Source organism: Pongo abelii, chromosome 10, assembly GCF_028885655.2.
Source record: "Pongo abelii isolate AG06213 chromosome 10, NHGRI_mPonAbe1-v2.0_pri, whole genome shotgun sequence".
Lineage (NCBI taxonomy): Eukaryota > Metazoa > Chordata > Mammalia > Primates > Hominidae > Pongo > Pongo abelii.
Genome location: NC_071995.2, coordinates 29017608 through 29043095, shown reverse-complemented (window position 1 = coordinate 29043095; position 25488 = coordinate 29017608). Strand labels below are relative to the sequence as shown.

At 39.1% G+C, this 25488-nt stretch overlaps 1 protein-coding gene across 1 annotated transcript in view; it reads right to left on the bottom strand.

The window, feature by feature from the left end:
* The window catches only part of MRPS35 (mitochondrial ribosomal protein S35), a 41290-nt gene extending 17374 nt beyond the window's left edge, over positions 1-23916 (bottom strand). Inside the window, exons 1-7 of the mRNA XM_024256555.3 lie at positions 23348-23916; positions 19503-19543; positions 17863-18030; positions 14461-14521; positions 10137-10276; positions 3698-3807; positions 1624-1693 (exon numbers count right to left, since the gene is read on the bottom strand). Coding sequence (XP_024112323.1) covers positions 1624-1693; positions 3698-3807; positions 10137-10276; positions 14461-14521; positions 17863-18030; positions 19503-19543; positions 23348-23459 — 702 coding nt within the window. The 5' untranslated portion in view covers positions 23460-23916. The remainder of the gene's footprint in view (positions 1-1623; positions 1694-3697; positions 3808-10136; positions 10277-14460; positions 14522-17862; positions 18031-19502; positions 19544-23347) is intronic.
* Positions 23917-25488: the final 1572 nt, after the last annotated feature.

Sequence of the window (25488 nt, the reverse complement as noted above, 5' to 3'; positions counted from 1 at the left end):
CTCTCTTAGAAAGTTCCCCTTTGGGAGGGCTGGACATGGTGGCTCACAACTGTAATCCCAGCACTTTAGGAGGCCGAGGCGGGTGGATCACCTGAGGTTAGGAGTTCGAGACCAGCCTGGCCAACATGGCAAAACCTTGTCTCTACTAAATACACAAAAATTAGCCAGGCGGTAGTGGTGCATGCCTGTAATCCTGGCTACTCGGGAGGCTGAGACAGAAGAATCACTTGAGCCTGGCAGGTGGAGGTTGCAATGAGCCAAGATCGTACCACTGCACTCCAGCATGGGCATCAGAGTGAGACTTCAAAAAAAAAAAAAAAAAAAGTTCTCAGTAAACCAAAGTCTGTCTCCGTCTTACTATTGTTGCTACCTTGTTGTATCTCTAAGAGTCATTAAAAACAAATGTAAGCCCTCTTCCATATGAAAACTTTTATTTTTTCAATTTTTCTTTACTTCTTTTTCCTTTTTTCACTGTTTCTGTAGACATTGACATATGAAGTCCTTTCTAAAGAACATGACCCCCTTCTCTAGCTATCTTTATTCCTTTGAATGTTCCTAGTATGAAATGCTATTGAGTACCCTGTGTTGGGTAAGGCACAAAAAATTTAATTTAAATGCATACCTAAAATTATTTTAATTTTAAAAATTACTGTTTCAAACTTTGAGTTACCTAAACATATTGGCTACCAACTTCAAATCAGATGAGGTGTTGCTCAAGCATGGCAAAATCTTCCTTATAAATGTACATACTTATATGAAAACTCCATAAATTCAGACTCGAGTATTTTTAATATTATTTAAATACAGGTTTAGCATTACTAATCTGAAAATCCGAAATCTGAAATGCTTGAAAATCCAAAACTTTTTGAACATTGATATGACACACAAATGGAAAATTTACACCTGATCTCATGTGATGGAGCATGGTCAAAATTTTCATGCACACAATTACTGAAAATATTGTGTAAAATTATCGTTAGGCTATGTGTATAAAGTATATATGAAACATAAATGAATTTCCTGTTTAGACTTGGGTCCCATCCCCAAGATATCTCATTATATATTAATATGCAAATATTCCAAAACCTGAAAAAATCTAAAGTCTGAAACACTTCTGGTCCCAAGCATTTTGGATAAAGAATACTCAAGCTATAATTAACTGCCCTTAGTTCTACCTAATGTATAACAGTCAAATGTTCACACAAATGTCATGTGTTAACTAAAAATTTCAATAAACATTTAAAATACCTTTCTATAAAGTTTTGCTCTGCAGTTTACTTAAAGAGGGTGAATTATAAATTCTCAAATTATACAGATTATTATTCTCTTCATAGCTGACAACTTTCACCCAAAGTCAAAAAACAAAACAAAGTCAAAAACTCTGAAGTTTCAAGGCATTTTAGGAATATGATTTTAGCAAGGTCCTGAGATGAACTGAATAATCCTATTTCAAGACCTTTACTTTTAAAGTCAGTAGAAGCTACCTATGACATTTCATACATACTTAGATTATTTAGCAGTTCACAAAATACTCAATTGAGTACTTGCCACACACAGTATTTTGAAAGGTTAACATCATCTAAATTACAATGACAAAATCATTAAATATTCACACACACTTACCCAAGACTCATGGTATAACACTGTTAGTAGATACATTGCATAATCATAATTCTGCCTCCTTAAAGGGCACCTATTAAAGAGAAAGCGGGAGAAGTCAAAATTCTAAAAACTCAGTACACAGAATAATTTGCAAAATATGCAATATACTAAATACAGAAGATAATGTTTTCAGGTATTCCTTTTCTGCTTTAGGAAAACTGTTTTTGGAATAAAAATAGTCTTTGTAGTTCATTACTTGAGGAAGCTAAACACCGGTGTTATTTTAACTTAATTTCGAGTATCTCTTTGTTTTCATTACTAATGGAGTTATCTGTATATAACAATAGCTTACGCTACTTTTACTATGATTGTGTCCAATATAAGTTCCCTTCACTATCTCAGTGCCAAGAATCTGCCAGATAGCATGAACATATCTGATGAGTTCGTCTAAAAAGTAGACATAGGGCTGGGCATGGTAGCTCATGCCTGTAATCTCAGAGGGTGAGGTGGGAGGGTTGCTTGAGGCTAGAAGTTTGAGACCAACCTGGTCAACACAGCAAAACCCTGTTTCTACAAAAATTAAAAAATTAGCCAGGCATGGTGGTGCGCACCTGTAGTCCTAGCTACTTAGGAAACTGAGGCAGGAGACTGCATAAGCCCGGGAGTTCAAGGCTTCAGTGAACTATGACTGTGCCACTGACCTCCAGCCTGGGTAACAGAGTGAGACTCAATCTCTAAAAAAATTTAAAAATAAAAATAAGAAGTAGATATAGAAAGATGATAGATGTTCATCTTGGTTTTCCTAGAGCTGATTCTTTTAAAAATGAGTTACACTGATTCTTTTAAAAATGAGTTACACTATACAATGCTATGCTGTTGCTGCTGTATTTAAAATGGAACTAATAACTTAAAATTAGGTAAAACTTCTACATACATGAGATGACACATTGAGCTTTAAGGATAATAAAATAATATACAGAAAGATACAATTACTTCCAATTTCTTTAAATATCAAATAAAACCATCATATGACAAATAACTTCAACTATACTGCTTATTCTGTACTTATATTTATTTAAGTCCTCTACTCTAAATAGTTACCATAAAACATATCCATACACTAACACTTGTAAAACTACCTAAAAAAAAAAAAAAGCAACATTATTGGATACTCACAGAATTTCAAACAATAACATTTTAAAGGCATTTTTTAAAGTTGCATGAACTAGAAAAGCCAACATTATCTGAAGATAGTAAAAAGACTATTCCTAATATATTTCAAATCTACTTTCTCACATACGGTAATAATCACAAACCATGGTCCTGAGCTTTTTCTGCCTCCACACTGTTGCAATCTCTGCATGTGTGTCAGGCTCCTTCTTCCCACCACTGCGAATCATGAGACCTAATCGATACTGACACCTCCAAATGCTTTCAAACAGGGATGGACAGGAAGACAGCAGATCGGCCCACTTACTTATCTCTAAAAGTGGGTCTTTTATATTTTGACATAATTTGGAAACAGCTAAAGTATAATTCTAAAAATAAAATAGCCATTTAGTGAAAACATACCAATAACCTTTCTTTACTTCAAATAAAAAATGACTCAATTTATAAATTCATATATGATCAATTTAATATTGCCTTTATAAACATCTGTCCTGGCTCTGAGATTTTGATTATTTACAAATGTGCCTTCATCAATTTCCACATAGATCCATAGATCGTTTAATAATTTTACTTTTGAACTATAAGATTGTTATATGCTTTGAATGTGTAAAAGCCTGCTTAAGCATTAATCACTAGCAAATCACACTTTTTTCTTCTAATCTCTCTCGAGTTTTATATACATGGAAATATTAAAATCAAGGTTAAAAATAACATTAAATTAGCTAAGCATTCCTCTGCATAAAGATCACAGCAATAGTAGGCTAGTGTGAGGATATTAAAAATATGAATTAGAGAACTCTGCTTAATAAGAAAAGGCTACGCCCTCCCCCATCTTCAATATAGTTTCTTTAAAAAGGACTGCCAAAGAATTGGTGGACAATGGGGAAATACATGTGACCAGTCGGCTGAACTTTTTTTCCATTACCTATCTGTTTTGATGGTAAGCACATCTGTGGTCTTGCAGTATCGCTCTCCTACAAGTTTAATTAATTTCTTCTTTGCGTGGTCATCTAAATTCAAACTGGAAAGCTTTACCTTAAAAATAAGAAAAGTTATTTGAAAAAATAATTTCTTATAATTGTTTAGTGAAAAAAAAGGTAGCGATGTTATTCCTATTAACATTAAATCCACTAAAAAGAAAGCTTTCCAAACTCCTTTCTATACAGAGCAAGCAGTTGGGACATATTATAAACCCTGATCTTACTCATGGAAACAGAAAAAGGGAGGGCAACATACTGTCTGAAGTTCTTTGAAAGTTCTGGGCATTAGTACCTTCTCTGAAAGAACTAATGACATATCTGTTAAATAAATGAAATTATGGTGCTTATGAGTAGCACTAATAGAATTAAACTCAATTAGCTGGAATATAGAAATAAATAGATAAAACATAAGGGCTTTAAGAAATTTCTATCACGCAATTATGAGACATATCATTACAACAAGTTCTACCATGCAATTATGAGACTTGTATCACTGCAACAAGCTTTTTTTAAAAGCTACAGATATCTCATGAAAGCTGGAATACAGCATCAGGGAAGGATCAAAACACTTGAAAAATTCATTTAGCTCAACGTTTCTCAAAATGTTAACACTACTCCTACAGGCTAAGAAGAATTTTTTTAAAAGGCTCTTTCTGTTGAAAATGTTTAGGAAATGCCGAGGTAAATTGGGTTTTTTAAGGTAGCACTTTTTAGAACAGATAATATGCTAATAAGCATCTTGAAATTTCAAAATGCAGGGTTAATATGCAATGATTCTCAAATTTATTTGACCTCAGATTCCACTTTTCAAGGGACGGTTCACAACGCTAGTCTTCCTTAGACATATTTTGGGAAGTGCTAGAACAAATGAACACTTTAATTTGCAGAGAATAAGGGCATGGGCTAAAGGTATTATCTAGAGATGAATATGTCTGATACAAGAAGATAGGCCAGGCACGTCGGCTCATGCCTGTAATGCCAGTACTTTGGGAGGCCGAGGCGGGCGGATCACCTGAGGTCGGGAGTTCGAGACCAGCCTGACCAACATGGAGCTACCCATCTCTACTAAAAATACAAAATTAGCCAGGTGTGGTGGCGCATGCCTGTAATCCCAGCTACTCAGGAGGCTGAGGCAAGAGAATCACTTGAACCCAGGAGGCGGAGGTTGTGGTGAGCTGAAATCGCGCCATTGCACTCCAGCCTGGGCAACAAAAGCAAAACTCTGCCTCAAAAAAAAAAAAAAAAAAAAAAAGAGAAGATAGGTTAGATTACACACCAGAATACAGTTAAATAAGGTAAAGTATAGGTTAATCTTTGCAGAGCATTAAGAATAAAAAAGAGCTGTAACTATATCAAGAAGAAAAAAAGCTAAATAGGATTTTGAAATCTACTCGGTTTTCTGTAGCTTCAATAACTCTGTATGCTTCCCTCAAGACATCATAGTTAGTAGCCTGTTTATTTTCCCATTTTTTCCCCACTGATTTGAAACCCTTGAGGGCAAGAATGATGCTATCTCGTTCTTGGCAATGGCTTAACACTTAAAATGCATGCAACAAATATTTGCTGAATGAATACATAAATTTTTTAAAGGGAGGATATATTGTTTTTTAAAGCACTGTGAATTTTTGTATTTTGTATTTGAAGTAGAGAAAACAGATAAATATAAATGCACTCTTAAAAACAACTCAAGTAATATGAATACTATTAACTCTCAATTAGACAATGTGAATCACCACAGTTTTCTGGAAAGAGAATACATCAACCACCAGGTTACTGACTTGATAGATAAAATAAGCCATTTTATACTCTGATTAAGACCAATATGCAGAATTTTTTACAAAAAATAAAATATACCTTTATTATGATTATGAATACACAAATATATGCACATATGCATGTATAAAGAGGGAATAAGGAGAGAAAAATGAATAGTTTTTACATTAGGATAGTGAGAATGTTGTGATTTTGCCTTTTTTAAACCTCCCTTCAATGAAATCATAATAATGTTTAACAATAAATTTAAAAGTTTCAAAAGCTTAAAGTATTCTAGCTTTTTATATAAGAAGTGGTCCAAAAAAAGGCAGCAAAGCTGATCATTGCTGTAACAATGTAATGTAAGATCACATTCACATTAATTTAAAACTCACATTAACATTTTAATGTTCAATAACTATACGGAGCTTATGCCAAAAATCATAAATATTTCAGGAACAGTTGTGTGGTGCACTCACGCCACCTGGTAGCACTGAAAGGCACTGCAACATTGTAGTCTTTAATCTGGGCTAATACTTTATTTAACCTGGGCTGAGTGGCATTCACTGTCTTTTATCAAAATTCAAAGTACTTAGATATTTTGCCCTCAGTTGCTGCATTTCAAAGAATCAATATAATACTGTTAACATTATCCCCAAAATAACGCTGATATTTCAAACCACAGGAGGTGTTGGTTATATATATATATCTCTCTCTCTCTCTCTTCAAATGCCTACATTTTAACACAAAAAGAGCTACATAAATTCGGAAATGTCTAAACTTGTGAAATATTTTCTCTATATGCAAGTATGATGTGGTTAGTTAAAGAATGCTGGTATTACATAAAAGACAAGAATTGGTTTGATTTGTAGATTTGCCATTTAATATGTTACCTTAAACAAATCATGTTACCTCCCTGAGACTCAGTTTCCTCAGGAACACTTAATTCCAGAATTTTTGTCAGAAACAAATGAGATTAATAGAATAAAGCACTTTTGAAGTAAAGTTATATATAAGTTGTTTTTAATCCTAAACTTTTATGACTATCAAAATTTTTTTTTCTGTGAATTAAAAAATTTGAGTATGTCCAATAGTAGTTTCTAACAGTTGACTACCTTGACAATATTGCTTTAATCATGCTGGACTGCATGTACTTTAGTCCACCTGTTTGACCTACGTTTACCCTTGAACTACATGGCACATCCAGGACACCACCATTGAGCCTCAACAGCCAGCAGGTGGAGTGCAGAGTCTAGCAGGGCAGACATGAAGTCAGCAAAAAGGGTACAAGGGAGCAATGAAGGCATCACAGGCTAGCACAAGGCACAGAGAGGACAAGAGGAAAAGCATGATATAAGAAATGAAATCTGGTGCCATCCTTCAAATAAAGCAATGAGATTATTTTTGTGTGAAATAAAATAAGCAAACTTAGAACCAGTAGGGACATCGTTTGTCAATTCTAGGACTGAAGACGGAGGCCCACAAAACTTGAGGTGAATAACGTAAGAAAAAAACTTGAGGTGAATAACGTCAGAGACTTTTCAACACACAACAGAGCTCAACAACTGTTGGTTGTGGTTGTTACCATTATTATGAAAAATAGGTAACATTTAATATGTTCTTAAAAATATGAACCTGTGGAATGGTACAAGCATGGCTAAACTTTCAATTCTTTTTTTTCTTTTATTGGGATTTTTGAAATTTTATACAGTAAACATACTGTCTTTGTGATTTAAAAACAGCTTCAATCTAAGAACTTAGTATATTGTTGTGATATTTAAACTGTTCTACAAAATAAAAAAGATTGGAAAGCTTCATAATTCACTTCATAAAGATGGTACAGGCCAGGTGCGGTGGCTCACACCTGTAATCCCAGCACTTTGGGAGGCCAAGGAGGGCAGAATGCTTGAGGTCAGGTGTTCGAGACCAGCCTGGCCAACACGGTGAAACCCCATCTCTACTAAAAATACAAAAATTAGCTGGGTGTGGTGGAGCATTCCTATAATCCCAGCTACTTGGGAGACTGAAGCAGGAGAATCACTTGAACCGTGGAGGCAGAGGTTGCAGTAAGCCAAAATTGCGCCACTGGACTCCAGCCTGGGCAACAGAGCGAGACCCTGTCTCAAAAAATAAAGTTATATTAAATTAAGAAAAAAATTGGTACAACCCTGATACTGAAACCTAGCAAAGAAAGAAAACTACAAATCAATCAACAGTATCACTGAGGAAAATGGAAATATCTAGAAATTATTTGCTAGTACATAATGCAAAAATGGTTGCATAGATTTTCAACACGTTTCTTCAGTGTACTTCGAATGTTCTGGCTTAAAATACAGGCTACACAGAGTATAAAAGTTAATATTTTGAGGGTCCCAGGAGGCACCTCAAAGAGGTAGTAGTCACCCTCCAGACAAATCAAAAGCACATCAGTCAGGGCTCCTTGGAGAAACGCTGATTCTAGGAATGGGACAGGGAAAGAGCCCAGAGCATTTTGTAGTGCCAGAAAATAAGAAATTGCTTAAAAACAAATGATGGGGGCACGGCAAAGGAACAGAAGAGCCAGTGGAAAGAGTTCCCAATGGTTAAACTCAGAACAATTTGAGAAAAAAAATAATGTTTTATTGGATTATGACACATGGTATAAAATAAATATCCATGAGTCCATACTGATGTAAATAAATAGGGGAGAACGAACAAATTTGCCACATAAAAGGACTGTATATAATTTATGTGACACTTCTTTCTCAAAGAAGTGGAGCATACCTCCTGATCCTTAAGTGTGGGCTCTGCATAGCAAGTTTCTTCTAAAGAGTTCACTATGGGAAAGAGAGGAGGAAGTATAATTTTATGGTGAAGAAAATGGACAAGTACTACCTCAGCCAGGTGATCAAGATTAGCATCATCACTGACAAATCATGGCCGGCACAGTGGCTCAGTGGCTGTAATCCCAGCACTTTGGGAGCCCAAGGCAGGCAGATCGCCTGAGTCCAGGAATTTGAGACCAGCCTGGGCATCATGGCAAAACCCTGCCTCTACAAAAATACAAAAAAATTAGCCAGGCATGGTGGCACACGCCTGCAGTTCCAGCTACTGCTCAGGAGGCTGAGATGGGAGAATCACTTAAGCCCGGAAGGAAGAGATTGCAGTGAGCCAAGATCACGCCACTGCACTTCAGCCTGGGTGACAGGGTAAAGACCCTGTCTCAAAAAAATATATATATATACAAGGAATCAATACACCACCAAAATGGGCAAATGACAAAAAATACATGTTTTGCAAAGGAATAAATCCTCAACCTCACTAGTATTCAAAGACACACAAATTTTAAATATAAGACAAATTTTTTACCTATCAAGTTGACAGGTAATACGTAGGTTGGTGAGAGCACAGGAAAGCAAGCCTTCTCACAATCTGCTGGGATTATATTTTTTTACACTTCCTGCAGGAATTTTACAATATATATCAACAAACTTCAAGAGCTATATCCTTTGACCTCACAGTTCTCCTTTCAGGATTATCTTAGGAACATCATTAGAAATACATACAAATATTAATACCTAAGAATATTCATTAAAATATTTTTCTAATAAAGAAAACCATTAAAAAGCCTAAAGGTTCCATAATACAGATAACTTAAATTATGGTAGATCTGTATTATGAAATTATTTATATATCACACTTCAGTCTCAGAAAAAAGGCTAAGTTTGAAGTGATCAACATTACACCCCCAGATTCAAACACTGTCTTGGTACGTAACAATCTCTCCTTTATACGTTATTCTATGCAGCCATTAAAATTAAATTAGATTGGGTGCAGTGGCTCACACCTGTAATTCCAGTGCTTTGGGAGGCGGAAGTGGGAAGATCACTTCAGCCAGGAGTTCAAGAAAAGCTGGGCAACAAAGTGAGACCCTGTATCTACAAAAAATTTAGGAAAATGGGCTGGGCAGTGTCTCACACCTGTAGTCCCAGCCACTTTGGAGGCTGAGGCAGGACAATCAATTGAACCCAGAAATTGGAGGCCACATTGAGCTATGTTAGTGCCACTACTCTCTGCCTGTCAGATCTCATCTCAAAAAAATTCAAATTAAATTAAAGACTGTTTAATATTATTGGGAAATGTTTAATTCTTGTTAAGAAAGAGACTGTTGAACACATACAGTATCATCCCATTAATATACACAAAGGCAGGCTGTGACTATATACTAAAATGAGCTACTATAGTTAACAGTGGTTACAAATAGTAGATTTATGGGCAATTTTATAATTTTTCTTTTTTTCTCGAGATAGAATCTCGCTCTGTCACCCAAGTTGGAGTGCAGTGGCACGATCTCGGCTCACTGCAACCTCTGCCTCCCGGGTTCAAGCAATTCTCCTGCCTCAACCTCCGGAGTAGATAGGATTACAGGTGCCCACCACCATGCCCGGCTAATTTTTGTATTTTCAGTAGAGATGGGGTTTCACCATGTTGGCCAGGCTGGTCTTGAACTCCTGACCTCAGGTGATCTGCCTGACTTGGCCTCCCAAAGTGCTGGGATTACAGGCATGCGCCACTGTGCCAGCCACCAAAGACATCTTTAAATCATGTATTAGAATGATTCTTGTTTAAAAAAAAAACAAAAACAACTCTTACTCTTAAGACTACTACTCGTGCTCTGGGGTTCCGAACAGATGGTCCTGATGAAACATAATCAGTGCTGTCAATTTCAATTGGAAAATGCTTCTCACATTTCTCATCACTGTCCAGTGCGGCTGGCCACTCAGTGCAAAAATCTGAGAATAAAAGAAATAATTTCAATTACACTTTTGCAAGTAAATTCTCATTGTAATGCATACTACTAGACAATACCAAACTACTGAGATCATCGCCAGGTCACATGAAAGAACAGATTCTCTTCTGCACTTTACATATATAGCATCATCCCTTATCCCTTTTCCTATCAGGTACATCCTAAATTAGGCAATTTAATTAGGGAATTCTTTGGATATTTCAGGTTTGGTGGTAGTGGTATTTTCAGTTAAAAGGGAACTGTGCCTTGATGGAAGCTTATTATAAGCTTTGCACATATCTGTTATTGGACAGTTTACTTCCTCTGTACCAACTAAAAGCAAACAGTTCATAGTGCCCAGAGCATTACTGTTTTCAAAAAAGTAACAGATAATATTAATTACTAAAGATTACTAAAGATCAGCTGAAAGGAACTGAAAGCTCTCAAAAACCCCTAAGAAGAAACTGAGACGGAGTCAACAGTCGTCTAGAAATTTGGCTGAATAGAACCTCAACTCAAACAGGTACAAAAGCCTAAGCCCTTAAATGGATTCTTACAAGAACTGATATTTCTTCGATGTGACTTCTATGTGCCAATGGGGTTAAATGGAAAGAAGAAAGCCTTGTCCTCATATTTGTGCAAGACAGCATAGAGAGGAAGTGGGACTGGGTCTGAGACCTAGACCACAACAGGAGCTCTAAGCACTGAACATGCCTCTCTATCTTCATAACACAGAAGCATAAACTCAGGCCCCGAATGGGGAAAAAAAAAAAACTTAAAGGAAAAGAGGTAGCTCCCAGCTTCCCCCAGGTATCAGAGCTGATTTCATCTTGCCCTGTTTCAATCAAGGTAGCATGGCAGAGAACTTTCAGCTTGAGATGAAAACTCCTGGCACTATAAGGCTGTCCACAATGGAAATCTCATTTCTTAAACAGCCTCACTCTAAGAACAGCTAAAAGTAACTGGTTTCTTGGGTCAAACATATTAGACTGCATAGATCCATGCTTCCTTCAAAAAAGCACAACTGCAGAAGAGGCTGGTCATAATCACAGGCAGATGTGGGAGCTCTTCTAGGTGATAATCTAAGGGACAGTGAGAACTATTTTGCCAATAACATTTCCTTGGGCTAACAATTTTCTTACAATAGAAACAATATTTTGCTCTCATTTAGGCTTTAAAATCAGAGTCTGCAAAATGTCACTCTGGATTACAAAGGCTCTCTGATATCTGGGACTAAATACATTAACAAATTAAATATAGTTCACTCCATTCCCTGAACACTGTTTAAAAGATCAATACCCGGTCGTTTTGAGGGGAAAGAAGTATCTTTGCAATAAACATCACTGTAACATTGAAAAAATATGAACAGAGCAAGATTGTTGAGGCTGAATTTCATTCCCATCATGAACTTATTCCAATATCCTGCACTATAAGATGCATCACTGCCAAGCACTTTATAAGAGAGACTGGTTTGGGGAATTTTGTGAGCTCTTGGGTTTGCACTGACTCTTTTTTCTTTTACTTTTTTTTTTTTTTATTAAAAAACTGTGAATAAGTCATTTCAATCATCAAATGATAATTACAGTTTTAAAATTAAATTACCTAAATTATATGTCTAAAAAAAGACAGCCAAATGGAAAATACATAATAGACTCCTATTAGCCTTTACTCATCTGATAGGTAGAGCAATAGATGAGACTTTGGAAGACCTTGGTTTGTATTTAACTTCTGCCACTGATTATTAAAGTGTTGGTAAATTACCTAACTTTCCCGTGCTTCAGATTTTCCATTTACAAGTTAGATATTAAATCTGAACTGACCTACTTTAAAAGAAACTGAGAAGAAGTACTTAAAAAGCCTTTGAGTTATACGGAAGACGCAATCTAAATCCGGAGGCCAGCAGCAAGTGTAAAGGGACAATTAAGGAAAGATTAAGACACTCATTTAAATACTATAAAATAAAATGCCACTCTTCTGAATGTGCTGTATGAAAGCCTTTCATTTAATTTGTTTAAACTTTTTTATTTTTATGTTTTTTTGCAACAGGGTCTCACTCTGTCGTCCACCTCAGCCTACAGAGTAGCTGGGACCACAGGCATGCACCATCACACCCCAGCTAATTTTTAAATATTTTTGTAGAGACATGATCTCACTATGTTGCTCGGGATGGTCTCAAACTCCTGGGATCAAGCAATTCTTTTTCCTTGGCCTCTCAAAGTGCTGTGCTGTGGAATTAAAAGCATGAGCTACCATGCCCTGTCACATTTAAAAAGAAGAAACATGAAATTTTTCACAGTGCAATGCCATTTGTTAACTGGCTTTACAGATGATCAAATACTAATACATGATTTGTGCCAAACGGGATACAAACTTGTTATTTTTTTTTTATTTTTTGAGACAGGGTCTCACTTTGTTGCCCAGGCTGGAGTGCAATGGCGTGATCTGAGCTCACTGCCGCCTCAACCTCCTGGGTTCCAATCCTCCTGCCTCAGGCCCCCGAGTAGCCGGGACTACAGGCACGTGCCACCACACCCGGCTAATTTTTTTGTGTTTTTTTGTAGAGATGGGGTTTCACCACATTGCTCAGGCTGGTCTTGAACTCCTGAGCTCAAGCAATCCACCCACCTCAGACTCCCAAAGTGCAAGTATTACAGGTGTGAGCCACCATGTCCAGCCTGGGACACAAATTTGGAAGTGATCAGTTTTAGTCTAATTCCAGGCACAAATGCATATAGAAACACATACTCTAAAGGGATAGCAAAGCATCCCAATTTCCTAAAGTAGAAGACCAAATAAATAAAAGGAATTTTTATTTATTTTTCCTCCCTCATTTCAAGAGTAAGGTTATTATTCCTATGTTTTAGGACCTCTTTATACAGTCTTCCTTACATTTTTAAATGGAAGGCCCTTTCAAAAGCTCAAATTTAATCATAATTATGTTTAATATTCCACATCTCCTTCCCAACATAATCAGGATACTTGTGAAGTGTTTCTAGGTTTCATATTCTTTCCTGAAAAGCCTTAATAAGTATACTGAGCATGTATATACAACACCTTTAAATCAGCATGAGTATATTAAGACTTTCTCCAAAGGTACCAACTCCTGAATAAATCTAATCAATCATAACTATCAATCAGAACTTAAATTGGAATATGTACATAATTATAAAAGCATACACAAAACCATGAGTTAAAAAATGTTATTTGCCTTTACCTCCATGCATGTAGAAAGGAGAAGGAGAAGTAGTAGTGTAAGTACATGAAATCTATGTTTATACCTAGGAATCAGTAGGTTTTCAAAATCAATAAATCTAGAACTGAAGGTGTAATCATATTCCAGTGATTACTTCTGTTATTTTGTAAATACACATGCACACTACAGAGAGTATATAAGTATGTATAAATAAATATATAGAGTATTTATTATAAATATAAGCATATATACATAAATAAATGAGGGGCTGGGGATGGTGAAGAAAGCACTTAAGGCTAGAGCTTTTTCATCATAAGCTCTTTTACTATTTGATTTACCACATGCATGTGTCACTAATTTTTTAAAATTTTAAATAATTTCTTCAAGATAATTCTTCTCTGTGAAGTATCTGCAACATTTACTTCAGTCTTCTTATGTGCATGTTTGTTTTCTTTTTTTTTTTTTTTGAGATGGAGTTTCCCTCTTGTTGCCCAGGCTGAAGTGCAATGGCACGAGATTTAAGCTCACCGCAAGCTCCGCCTCCTGGGTTCAAGCGATTCTCCTGCCTCAGCCTCCAGAGTAGCTGGGATTATAGGTCCCTGCCACCATGCAGGGCTATTTTTTTTGTATTTTTAGTAGAGACAGGGTTTCACTATGTTGGCCAGGCTGGTCTCAAAATCCTAACCTCAGATGATCTGCCCGCCTTGGCCTTCCAAAGTGCTGGGATTACAAGTGTGAGCCACCACACTCAGCCTTATGTGCATGTTTTCTAAAACTCAACAGTAAGTCCCTAACTTACCTGTGAACAAGGATCATGGTTTGTAATTATTATTCCTAATACCTTGTAGTGGTTAGCAAAAACAATTTGCAGACTTGACATGTAACAATTCACTGAAAACAACTTGAACATAAGGCTATACAGTATATCAGAACAGAGATTCTTAAATTTATGTTCAAAGTCAACATAAAATTCATATAAGAAAATAACCGCTTACCTTTAAGGGCTTCACAGTGCTTTTTAATTGCTACAGGAGTCAAATGCAGAAAATTGGGAATCTTAAATAGAGAAATTTAAAGGATAAATTAGCTAAATGTCTTAAAAACATGAAAAAGATAATCTTCTCATAAAACTAAATCACAGGCCCAATAAAACATGTCGTAAATAAAATCTGTTTTTTTACAATATTGATTTTCTGTCACAGATGTTGTCAATTCAAGAAATACATTTCTTAAAATGTAGATTCAGCACCAAGTAATTTACAGTGATACCTGGATTTATCTTCAGATCATATAAATCTTTTATCTTTTACCAAGCATCTTATAACGACAATCATAATGAAAAAAAACTAAACATCATTTTTATAGTATTCTTCCTGCCACAAATCTACAGGTATACATGTATATTTCCTTTATAAAAGTGAAAGGACTTAAGGACATGGATCTTTTTGTTTTTTCTTTTTTTTTGAGACAGGGCCTCCCTCTGTCATCCAAGTTGGAGTGCAGTGGCACAATCTCAGCTCACTGCAACCTCTGCCTCCCAGGCTCAAGCAATTTTCCTCCCTCAGCCTCCCAAGTAGCTGGGATTACAGGCATGTGCCACTATGCCAGGCTAATTTTTGTATTTTTAGTAGAGACGGGGTTTCACCATGTTGCCTAGGCTGGTCTCAAACTCCTGGCCTCAGGTGACCTGCCCGCCTTGGTATCCCAAAGTGCTGGGATTATAGGTATGAGCCACTGTGCCCGGCCAGGATATGGATCATTGTTTAATCATCCCAATTCCCCTGGACTGCATAGCATGACAGTATTTCAACTTTGTACATAATAAACATTTTATGAACTAATAAGTGAAGCTAGCAAATGTTAACTGGATAGTTTAATGAAGTTAGGAATATATTTATGATGAAACATTAAAAGGCTACTGAATCATTCATAGTGTGAATGAAAATTCAGGAAAGGTCAGAGATTTGAGTCCTTCAAATAAATAATTAGCATTTATTAAGTCATTTCTTGAATAATGTTAAACATCTGAAAGAGCTTAAAGGCTCATTTGGAAAGAAAATTTAAACAAGCCAAAAGTTACTCCACGAATTATGCCAAGTATCTTGAGGGCTGATCAGAAAATAATGTTTTTTGTTTTTGAGACAGAGTCTCGCTCTGTTGCAGTGGCGCGATCTCGGCTCACTGCAACCTCTGCCCCCTGGGTTCAAGTGATTCTCCTGCCTCAGCCTCCTGAGTAGCTGGGATTACAGGCACGCACCACTACACTTGGCTAATTTTTTTGTAGTTTTAGTAGAGATGGGGTTTCGCTATGTTGGCCAGGCTGGTCTCCAACTCCTGACTTCAGGTGATCTGCCTGCTTTGGCTTCCCAAAGTGCTGGGATTACAGGTGTGAGCCACCACACCTGGCCAGAAAATATTGTTTTAATCAAGATAAAATAGGCACTGAAAACTGGGATTTGGGGATGGGCAGCTTCATTTACTGTACTTTTTGGTTTTTTCCTTTTTATACATTTTAAAAATTATAAACCCTAGCGTTGAGGGGCTACTTTTAACAGATCACAGTGATAGACTTTTATTTTTGAAACATGAACATATAAAACTCAAAAATCATAAAAGGAAAAAATAATAGACAATTTGCATGGACTTACATAGGTACAGTTCTATGCACTTTGCATATATTAGCTCAGTTAATAAGCTTATTCAATGACACCATTACTACAAATAAATGGCATGCATTAAATGTTTGGATTTTTATGTTTATTAAAATGTCATTTACAACCATTAGCATTATTGCAAATATACCGCTACTCTCTCACCCAGTGATTCTCCAGACCTCTTTAAACAAAATTATCTTCTTTTATTCACAGAAAACATTTGTTTTCCTTGATGTATGCTTTCTTGTGTCTTCACATTCCCATTTCCAAATTTCATTTACCCCTGTCTCCAGCAACAGAGTACCCATTCTCCCTGTTCTCATCACCTTTTAGCAAACTTTTGTTTTTCAAAGACTCTCATCTAATGGAAAACAGTTCACTGTCCTTTGTATAACTTTCATTGTATTTAAGAAACCATCTAAGATATGCATTCCCAGACTAAGCATTTATATTTTCTTTAAAACACCCATGATAAATAATTATACACGCTATCAAACAAAGCATTTGCCTTAACCTATTTTGCTTCAAGCAATAAAGTTAAATTTGGTAGACTATAATAAATAATACTAAATAATATTCTACCTTTATGGACAGAAAAAATTTAAATTCCTCTTTTTAAACTGGAAGTTTCACCTCCCAATTCTTTTTTTTTTTTTGAGACGGAGTCTCGCTCTGTCACCCAGGCTGGAGTGCAGTGGTGCAATCTCGGCTCACTGCAAGCTCCGCCTCCTGGGTTCATGCCATTCTCCTGCCTCAGCCTCCCGAGTAGCTGGGACTACAGGCGCCCGAGACCACGTCCGGCTAATTTTTTGTGTGTGTGTATTTTTAGTAGAGACGGGGTTTCACCGTGGTCTCGATCTCCTGACCTCGTGATCCGCCCGCCTCGGCCTCCCAAAGTGCTGGGATTACAGGTGTGAGCCACCGCGCCTGGCCACACCTCCCAATTCTTAATCTCAAATTAGGATATTTCATTTTTCTTAATTCCACTGGAAAGATGCAATATAGAAAAGATATGATAGGCTGGGTATGGTGGCTCACACCTGTAATCCCAGCACTTTGGGATGCTGAAGCAGGCATATCTCTTGAGCCCAGGAGTTCGAGACCATCTTGGGCAACATAGTGACCCCCATCTCCAAAAAGAAGAGACACAATAGAAAAAGGTCACAAGGGAAGCCACAAGATTGACTAATTACATTCTTTTTTTTTTTTTTTTTTTTTTCTGAGACAGAGTCTCACTCTATCGCCCAGGCTGGAGTGCAGTGGCGCCATCTCGGCTCACTGCAACCTCCACCTCCTGGGTTCAAGCAATTCTCCTTTCTCAGCCTCCCAAGTAGCTGGGATTACAGGTGCCCACCACCACGTCTGGCTAATTTTTTGTGTGTTTTTAGTAGAGACGGGGTTTCACCATGTTGGCCAGGTTGGTCTTGAACTCCTGACCTCAAGTGATCTGCCCACCTTGGCCTCCCAAAGTGCTAAGATTACAGGTGTGAGCCACCGCGCCCAGCCAACTAATTACATTATTAAATGCCTAGGATTCTTTGAGTATTCTTTACCATTGATAATAAAAATACAACACCTATTATTATCTTGTGCTGTATAATAAACCTATTATTTTTAAAATTTAAATTAAAATACAGTAAGCTGCTATACACCGAACAGTGAAGCATAAAAGGGTAGAAATGGGGGAAGATCAGCATTTATTTCTACGTAAGTCTGAGCCAATGAATCAGCAATTTGTCTTACCTTTACAAGTTCTAGATTTCCCTCCTTTGCCATGGGCACGCCCTTTTTGACTGGATAACCCATTCGAACAGGAAGAGGTACTACAGAGGGTTTAAATGGTGCTGCAACTGGGTAAACACTAGGCCAGTCCTGGTCAACAGCCATTTTCTCTGTCCTAGGAGGTAGTGCCTAAGAAATATAAAATCGTTTAGTATTTTAAATATAAACATATTCTTTAATTTTTAAAGAATTTTAATTTTAAAGCAAAAAGCTACAATTACAAGAAATAGAAGCAAAATTGCAACATATTTAAAATCTGACCTCCCACAAAGCTGCTGCTGTCCAAATTTAAAAAACAACACTAAATCTACCTAAATATCTCCGCACTGTTTCTTCAAACCCTCTGGCAAGGATCCCCTTTAATATCACATTTTCTTCACTAAAAATTTCTTTAACTACACTTTTAGCAAAATTTTTACATTTTGCTTATGAAAGGGTGAATTAACAATACATTTTGAAATAATTTTTCAAACTTCTTTGATGGAAGTCAGTAGTACATGAGGGGGCATTAAGTACTTGGAAGTAAAAAGAAAAAGAAAAAAGAATAATTACAGTTAAACTGATTGAATAAATACATAATGAAAAATTATATGTCTCCTAGGCCCAGAGAAAAACTAGTACTTGATAGCTTAGTCAATCACATTAACATTTATTTTTAATGGCATCAAATATGAGGGGATGGCCCACATACAGAAGTAGGGTTTATAGTGGCAAAATTCAGCCATGCCCCACCCACGCAATATCAAAACCAGTGTAGTCGATACCTAGAAGCAGGTAATAGTCCTGAGGAAATGACTGCTCTTAATGACTGTAATTTGATACCATTTAACTTCCAACTAATGTGTCTTTGTTCTGATACTACGCTCACCAACCGACCTTATAGTTTAGATTCCTCCATAGAAGTAAGGAATCCAAATGTCCACAGGGTGAGATTAAACTAGTTAGAATACGGCCAGGTGCAGTGGCTCACGCCTGTAATCCCAGCACTTTGGGAGGCCAGGTGCAGTGGCTCACGCCTGTAATCCCAGCACTGAGGCGGGTGGATCACCTGAGGTCAGGAGTTCAAGACCAGCCTGACCAACATGGTGAAAACCCCTCGCTACTAAAAATACAAAAAATTAGCCAGGCATAGAGGCGCTTGCCTGTAGTCCCAGCTACCTGGGAGGCTGAGGCAGGAGAACCACTTGAACCCGGGAGGCAGAGGTACCAGTGAGCCGAGACTGCACCACTGCACTCCAGCCTGGGCAACAAGAGGGAAACTCTATCTCAAATAAATAATAATAAATAAATAAACAAACTAGTTATATTAATGCATAAGTCCCAGGCTGCAGGACTTAAGATAGCATTAGAAATTGTTCCATATTCTGGTTTATACACCTGTTTCCTGGGAGTTCCTCAGTAAGTCAACCTCTCAAAGATGATCTATTCTCTGGGTACTGACAAAAAACAAAGACTAACCTCTGCCAGGGCTACGGCAATCACCCAGTAAACATGACCTTGTGAAGTCTTCTCTGGCAACACCCTTCCGCCTTATAATGAATATCTGCCTCATTTTAGAACTCCAGAAACCATTAAGATAGTAGAATATATGAACTTTTTACCTTTCTTTTTGGTGGCCTTTCATTTCCAGATGTTCTTTCCACTGTACATAAAAGATAACACAATAGTTAAAGAGAATTTTATCATGTCAAGTTAGTTGTTCAACATCAATCATGATCCCATTATTGTAACACAATTTAAGGTATTCAGTAACATAACAATGAAACAATCTTTTTTTTTTTTTTTTTTTTTTTGTAAGCTCAGGGACCAAAATCATCTTAATGAAGACTAAAAACTGGAAACAGAGGCAGTCTCGGCATATCACCCAGGTTGGATTGCAGTGGTGTGATCTCGGCTCACTGCAACCTCTACCTCTGGAGTTCAAGTGATTCTCCTGCCCCAGCCTCCTGAGTAGCTGCAACTACCGGTACACCCCACCACACCTGGCTAATTTTTGTATTTTTAGTAGAGACGGAGTTTCACCATCTTGGCCAGGCTGGTCTCAAACTGCTGACTTAAAGTGATCCGCCTGCCTCAGCCTCCCAAAGTGCAGTGGGCAGGTGTGAGCCACCGTGCCTAGCCCCAGTAAGGAAAATTCTATGGTTTTTTGAATTGCCGATACAGTGAATTCATCATCTAAAAAATGACTCTTACAGAGTCTGTCAAGTAAGACAATTTTTTAACAAATAATTTCAATAAACAGTGATAAATATTATGAACACATATAGAAGGGAACGAAACCTAGTCAATTAGTTTGTGTGATGGTGAATTTTTTCTTTTTCTTCTTCTTTTTTTTTTTTGAGTCAAGGTCATCTCACTCTCGCCCAGGCTGGAGTGCAGTGGTGCAATCTCAGCTTACTGCAGCCTTGAACTAGCAGGTTCAAGCCAATCCTTCCACCTCAGCACCCCAAATAGCTAGGACTAAAGGCATGAGCACACCCAGCTAATTCTTGTAGAGATGGTGTTCCGCCATGTTGCCAGGCTGGTCTCAAGCTCCTGAGCTCCAGTGATCCACCCACCTCGGCCTCCCAAAGTGCTGGGATTACAGGGGTGAATCACCATGCCCAGCCATGATAGTTAACTTTGTGTCAATTTGACTGGATTGAGGAATACATAGACATGTGGTAAAGCATTATTTCTGGGCATGTCTGTGGGGATGTTTCCAGGAGAGACAGGCATGAGTCAGTGGACTGAGTGAGGAATACCTGCTCTCAATGTGGGTGGGCATCATCCAATCAGCTGAGGGCACAGAGAGAACAAAAAGGCAGATGAAAGAAGGATATATTCTCTCTCTCTCTCTTCTGGACCTGGGACATTATTCCCCTGCCCTTGGACATCAGAAGTCCAGGTGCTCCAGCTTTTGGACTCCAGGAACTTGCACAAGCAGCCCCCTGAGTTCTTAGGCCTTCAGCCTTGGCCTGAAAATTACATGGCTTCCGTGGTTCTGAGGCTTCTGGACTTGGACGGACATGGGCTTCCAGCTTGCAGACAGCCTATTGTGGGGTGAGTCAATTCCCCTAAAAAATCCTGTCATATGTCTATATATCTACATCTACATCTATCCTATCCTACATCACGTTCTGTCTCTCTGGAAAACACTAATACAGTTGGGGAAAATATCCCTGAGAAAGTAAACTTTAAGCTAAAACCTGAAAGATGAGAAGGACGTAGCCATGAAGACAAGCTTAGTGAGAAAAAGTGTTTTGACAGAGTGAGAGCACATGGAAAATCAAAGTGAACAAATTCAATATGGCTGAAATTTAAGAACAGAACAGAGAGAGACAGAGAGAAAAGAGGCCGAAGACACTTAACAGGCTTCTTAACTATAATGCACCCTTGGCAGAGCCTTTTTTCTTTTGAGATAGGGTCTCACTCCCGTCACCCAGGCCAGAGGGCAGTGGTGCATTTACGGCTCACTGTAATCGACTTCCCAGGCTCAGGTGATTCTCCCAGTTCAGCCTCCGGAGTAGCTGGAACTACAGGCATGCGCCACCACGCCTGGCTAATTTCTTGTATTTTCGGTAGAGACGAGGTTCCGCCATGTTGCCCAGGCTGGTCTCAAACTCCTGGGCTCAAGGGATCTGCAGGCCTCCACCTCCCACAGTGCTGGGATTACAGGAATGAGCTACCACACTCAGCCCCTTGGCAGGGCTTTTGATTTTCTTCTTCTAGTCTTCCCAACTCGCGTACATGGAATCATCATTCATCCAATTGCTCAGGACAAAAATGTAACAGCATTTTTTTGAGACTTGTCCTCAAGCCCCACATTAAATCCATCAGTAAATCCTATGAACTTTACCTTCAAAATATATCGCAAATACAACCACACCCGCTTCTCCACTATTACTTTAATCCAAGTCACCATCACCTCATTTGGATTATGGCAACAGCCTCCAAACAGATCTTTGGCTTCCACTCTTACCCCAGTAAAGCAGTCAGTGATCTTTCACAAATGTAAATCACATTATATCAGTTCCCTGTTCCAAGCCTTCCGATATAAAATCCAAGCCAAAAATCCAAATGAAATGTCTACAAACTCTTGAGCGATCAGATCATTACTTAACTAACTCTCTGACGTCTTATACTACCACTCTCTCCTCTACTCACACTTAGCTCCTGCCACATTGTCCTTCTTCCGGTTCCTTGATCACACCCCTCAGATTGTTCTTTGCACTTATAGTTTCCCATACCCCAAAGGCTCTTTCTCCAGATCTCTGCATGGCCTGGGGCCCTGTTCAAATGTCACTTCCTCAGAAAGATCTTTCCTGACTACCCTGTGGCCTCTAGTCCCCCCAAATACATCATTCTCAATACTCTGCTTTATTTTTCCTCATAGCATTAAACCCTATCTGACATCTTATTTAGTTGTTTGGTTGTTTATACTATTGACTTCCCCACCTTGACTATCTCTGGTGAGTGTCTAGAACACTGCATAGTATACAATAGGAGTTAAGTATTCCAAGAATGAAAGAAGGAAAATTTAAAAATAGACAATTATTAGACCTATGAAGAGCCAGTATGAAGGATTAATGAATTTATAGTTTATCTGAAAACAATGGGAAACCATTTGTAGATCCTGAACATGGGAGCAGCAAGACAAGATCTAAATTTCGAAAACCTCATTTGGCTGTTGTGAGAATTCAATGTAGGAGAGCAAGAGGGGAAACAGGAAACGGAAAAGAAACTTGTAGAAATGAGATGGTCACCTGAACTAGATAGTTGGTGGTATGAGGAGAGTAAATTAGAGATACAACAGGAAGTAGCACAGGTAGGATCCGCTGATTGGTTAGACTCACGCCAGCTCCTCCTCAACGCTCCCGTCACTCTAGCCACGCTTCTATAACAGCGCCTCTCACTCTACATAGCACTTCTCCGCTAATAAATCTGTATTTTCCACTAGATTCCTCCGGGGTAAGCACGCTATCAAGCATCCCTATAATCTCCGTTAAATGGAGGTTATCAACGCCTGTTGAATGAAGGCCGCCCATTTGGTGGCCTGGAATTCAGAACAGCAATTTGTCCTAGCACAGCCGTATGACTCTCTTAATGTTTGGGGAAATCCATGGTTCAACATTGCCTATGCCCGATAAAGAACACAGAGCACCAGTAACCTGTGCCAGGGGCTGTGGACGGGGGCAACACAGGAGCAGGTTACGGGGAAGGGGGATGTAAGCTTTCTGAGCAAACTCCCAGAGCACCCAGGGCAGAAACAGGCGGCTAGAAGCCGGGCAACGCGGGCGCAGAACACAGAGCCACGTCCACGGCTTTCCTACCAGACGGGCCTGGCAGCGGACGCACGGGCCTCCCCCGGGCGGCGCTGGCTCGGCCACCGCGGCACCCTTCATGGGGCCGGTATTCCGCTCTTGCACCTCCCCCAAAGCCCGGAGAAGACGAGACAGACACTCACGCGAGCCAGATGTCGGGACCGGAGTGGCCGGGTACACGGCGGTGGAGAATGCACGCAGAGTCCTTGCCCTCGACTGCAGCGACAGCCATGCCGGGAGCGCGGCGGCCGCCATGGCTGTGAGGACGGCAAGCCGGAGGGGACAAGCGCCGCTCAGTATCAGGGGCGGACCTGGGGCCGCTAAGCGCAGGCTCCGTGGGCTGGCACCGCCCTAAGCTGGAGAAAGAGGAAACACGTTGGTCTGCGCACTCAGAGCCGAGTTAAATGTGCAGGAAGATTCCCCCAAACTGAAAGAAGTAATGAAAAGAAAACAAAAAAATCCTTAAAAATCGAGTGAATCAGTTCGTAGAGAATTGCAGATAAAGACCGTAGGGATGGGGGTTGCGGCTCACTGAAGGCGGGCGTGGTCTGGGTGGAACCTCAGTTGATCAGAGTCAAGCGGTCTACCCGAGGGACTCCTGTTATTTATAATTGCTGCTTTTCTACATTTACTTGGATTAAAGAAGTCTTCAACTAATACCAGAAATATGCGCTAAGGGGAGAGAAGCAGTATCCCGAGCCAGAGTGCTTGGGTTTCAAACTTGACTTCACCACTTCTGGGATGTATGATCTTAGACAAATTAGCATAGGCAAATATTTGTGTACAGCATTGGCATACGGTGAACACCGCGTGTACGTAGCCTATAACTTTTAGCTATATATGGTTAGCTTGTTGTTAGATCAGGTTAGAATTACAGAAAGTCAGAACTCATCAGGACCTAGAAAATAAACCTTAAATGAACACTCTTAAATTTTCTACGGTAGGATGAATTAACATACAAGCCTTAATAAAACAATTCTCGGCCGGGCGCGGTGGCTCGCGCCTGTAATCCCAGCACTTTGGGAGCCCGAGGCGGCTGGATCACCTGAGGTCAGGAGTTTGGGACCAGCCTGACCAACATGGAGAAACCTGGTCTCTACTAAAATACAAAATTAGCCGGGTGTGGTGGCACATGCCTGTAATCCCAGCTACTCGGGAGAAGAATCGCTTGAACCCGGGAGGCAGAGGTTGCGATGAGCTGAGATCGCGCCGTTGCACTCCAGCCTGGGCAATAAAAGCAAAACAACGTCTCAAAAATAAAATAAATTCTCTATTTTCTCATTATTTTAAAAGTTATTTTAATTAATTAATTATTATTATTTTTGAGACAGAGTCTTCTTGCTCTGTTGCTAGGCTGGAATGTGGTAGCAGGACCATGGCCCACTGCAGCCTTGACCTCCCAGGCTCAAGTGACCCTCCTACCTCAGCCTCTCAAGTAGCTGAGGCTACAGGCACGCACCACCACACCCAGCTAATTAAAAAAAATTGTTTTTCTATAGATAAGGTCTCACTGTGTTGCCAGGGCTGGTCTCAAACTCTTGGGTTCAAGCAATCCTCCTGCCTTGGCCTCCCAGAAAAGTGATAGGACTACAGGCGTGAGCTACTGCACCTGGCCTATTTTTTCTATTTTTAAGTTTTTTGTAGAGTTGGGGGTCTTGCTATGTTGCCCAGGCTGGTCCCAAACTCTTGGCTTCATGTGATCCTCCTGCCTTGGCCTCCCAAAGTGTCAGGATTACAGGCATGGGTCTGGCCTGTTTTCCTATTTTGTCTCAAAGTGACAAAATTATAACAGTAAAAACAACTAGAAATAAACAAAACCGATTCTTGGTAAGCATACAACCAGTAGAACAGAGGTATGCAGGTGTCCAGGAATACTAGCTGTGAACATTCAGTGTGCCATGGACATCAATCAGTAAGGTATGGGAGGGGGATAAATAGCATGAGATGGACAAGTATTTGTAATATTCATCATCTTCATCTTTTCTGGACTTTTACCATCCTGTTGTTCCAAAATAGAAGCATGATGTATGAGTTTCCTAGGGGATTGGAAAGAAGTACCGTAAACTGGGTGACTTAAAACAACAGAAATTTCCTCTCTCACAATCCTGGAGTCTGGAAAGTCCAAAATCCAGGTGTGGGCAGGGTTGGTTCCTTCTGGAGGTTCTGAGGGAGAATCTGTTCCATGCCTCTCTCCTAGCTTCTAATGGTTGCTGGCACTCCTTGGCTGGTAGACACATCACATCACCTTCTGCCCCCATATTCCAATGGAGTTCTCTCCTCTCCT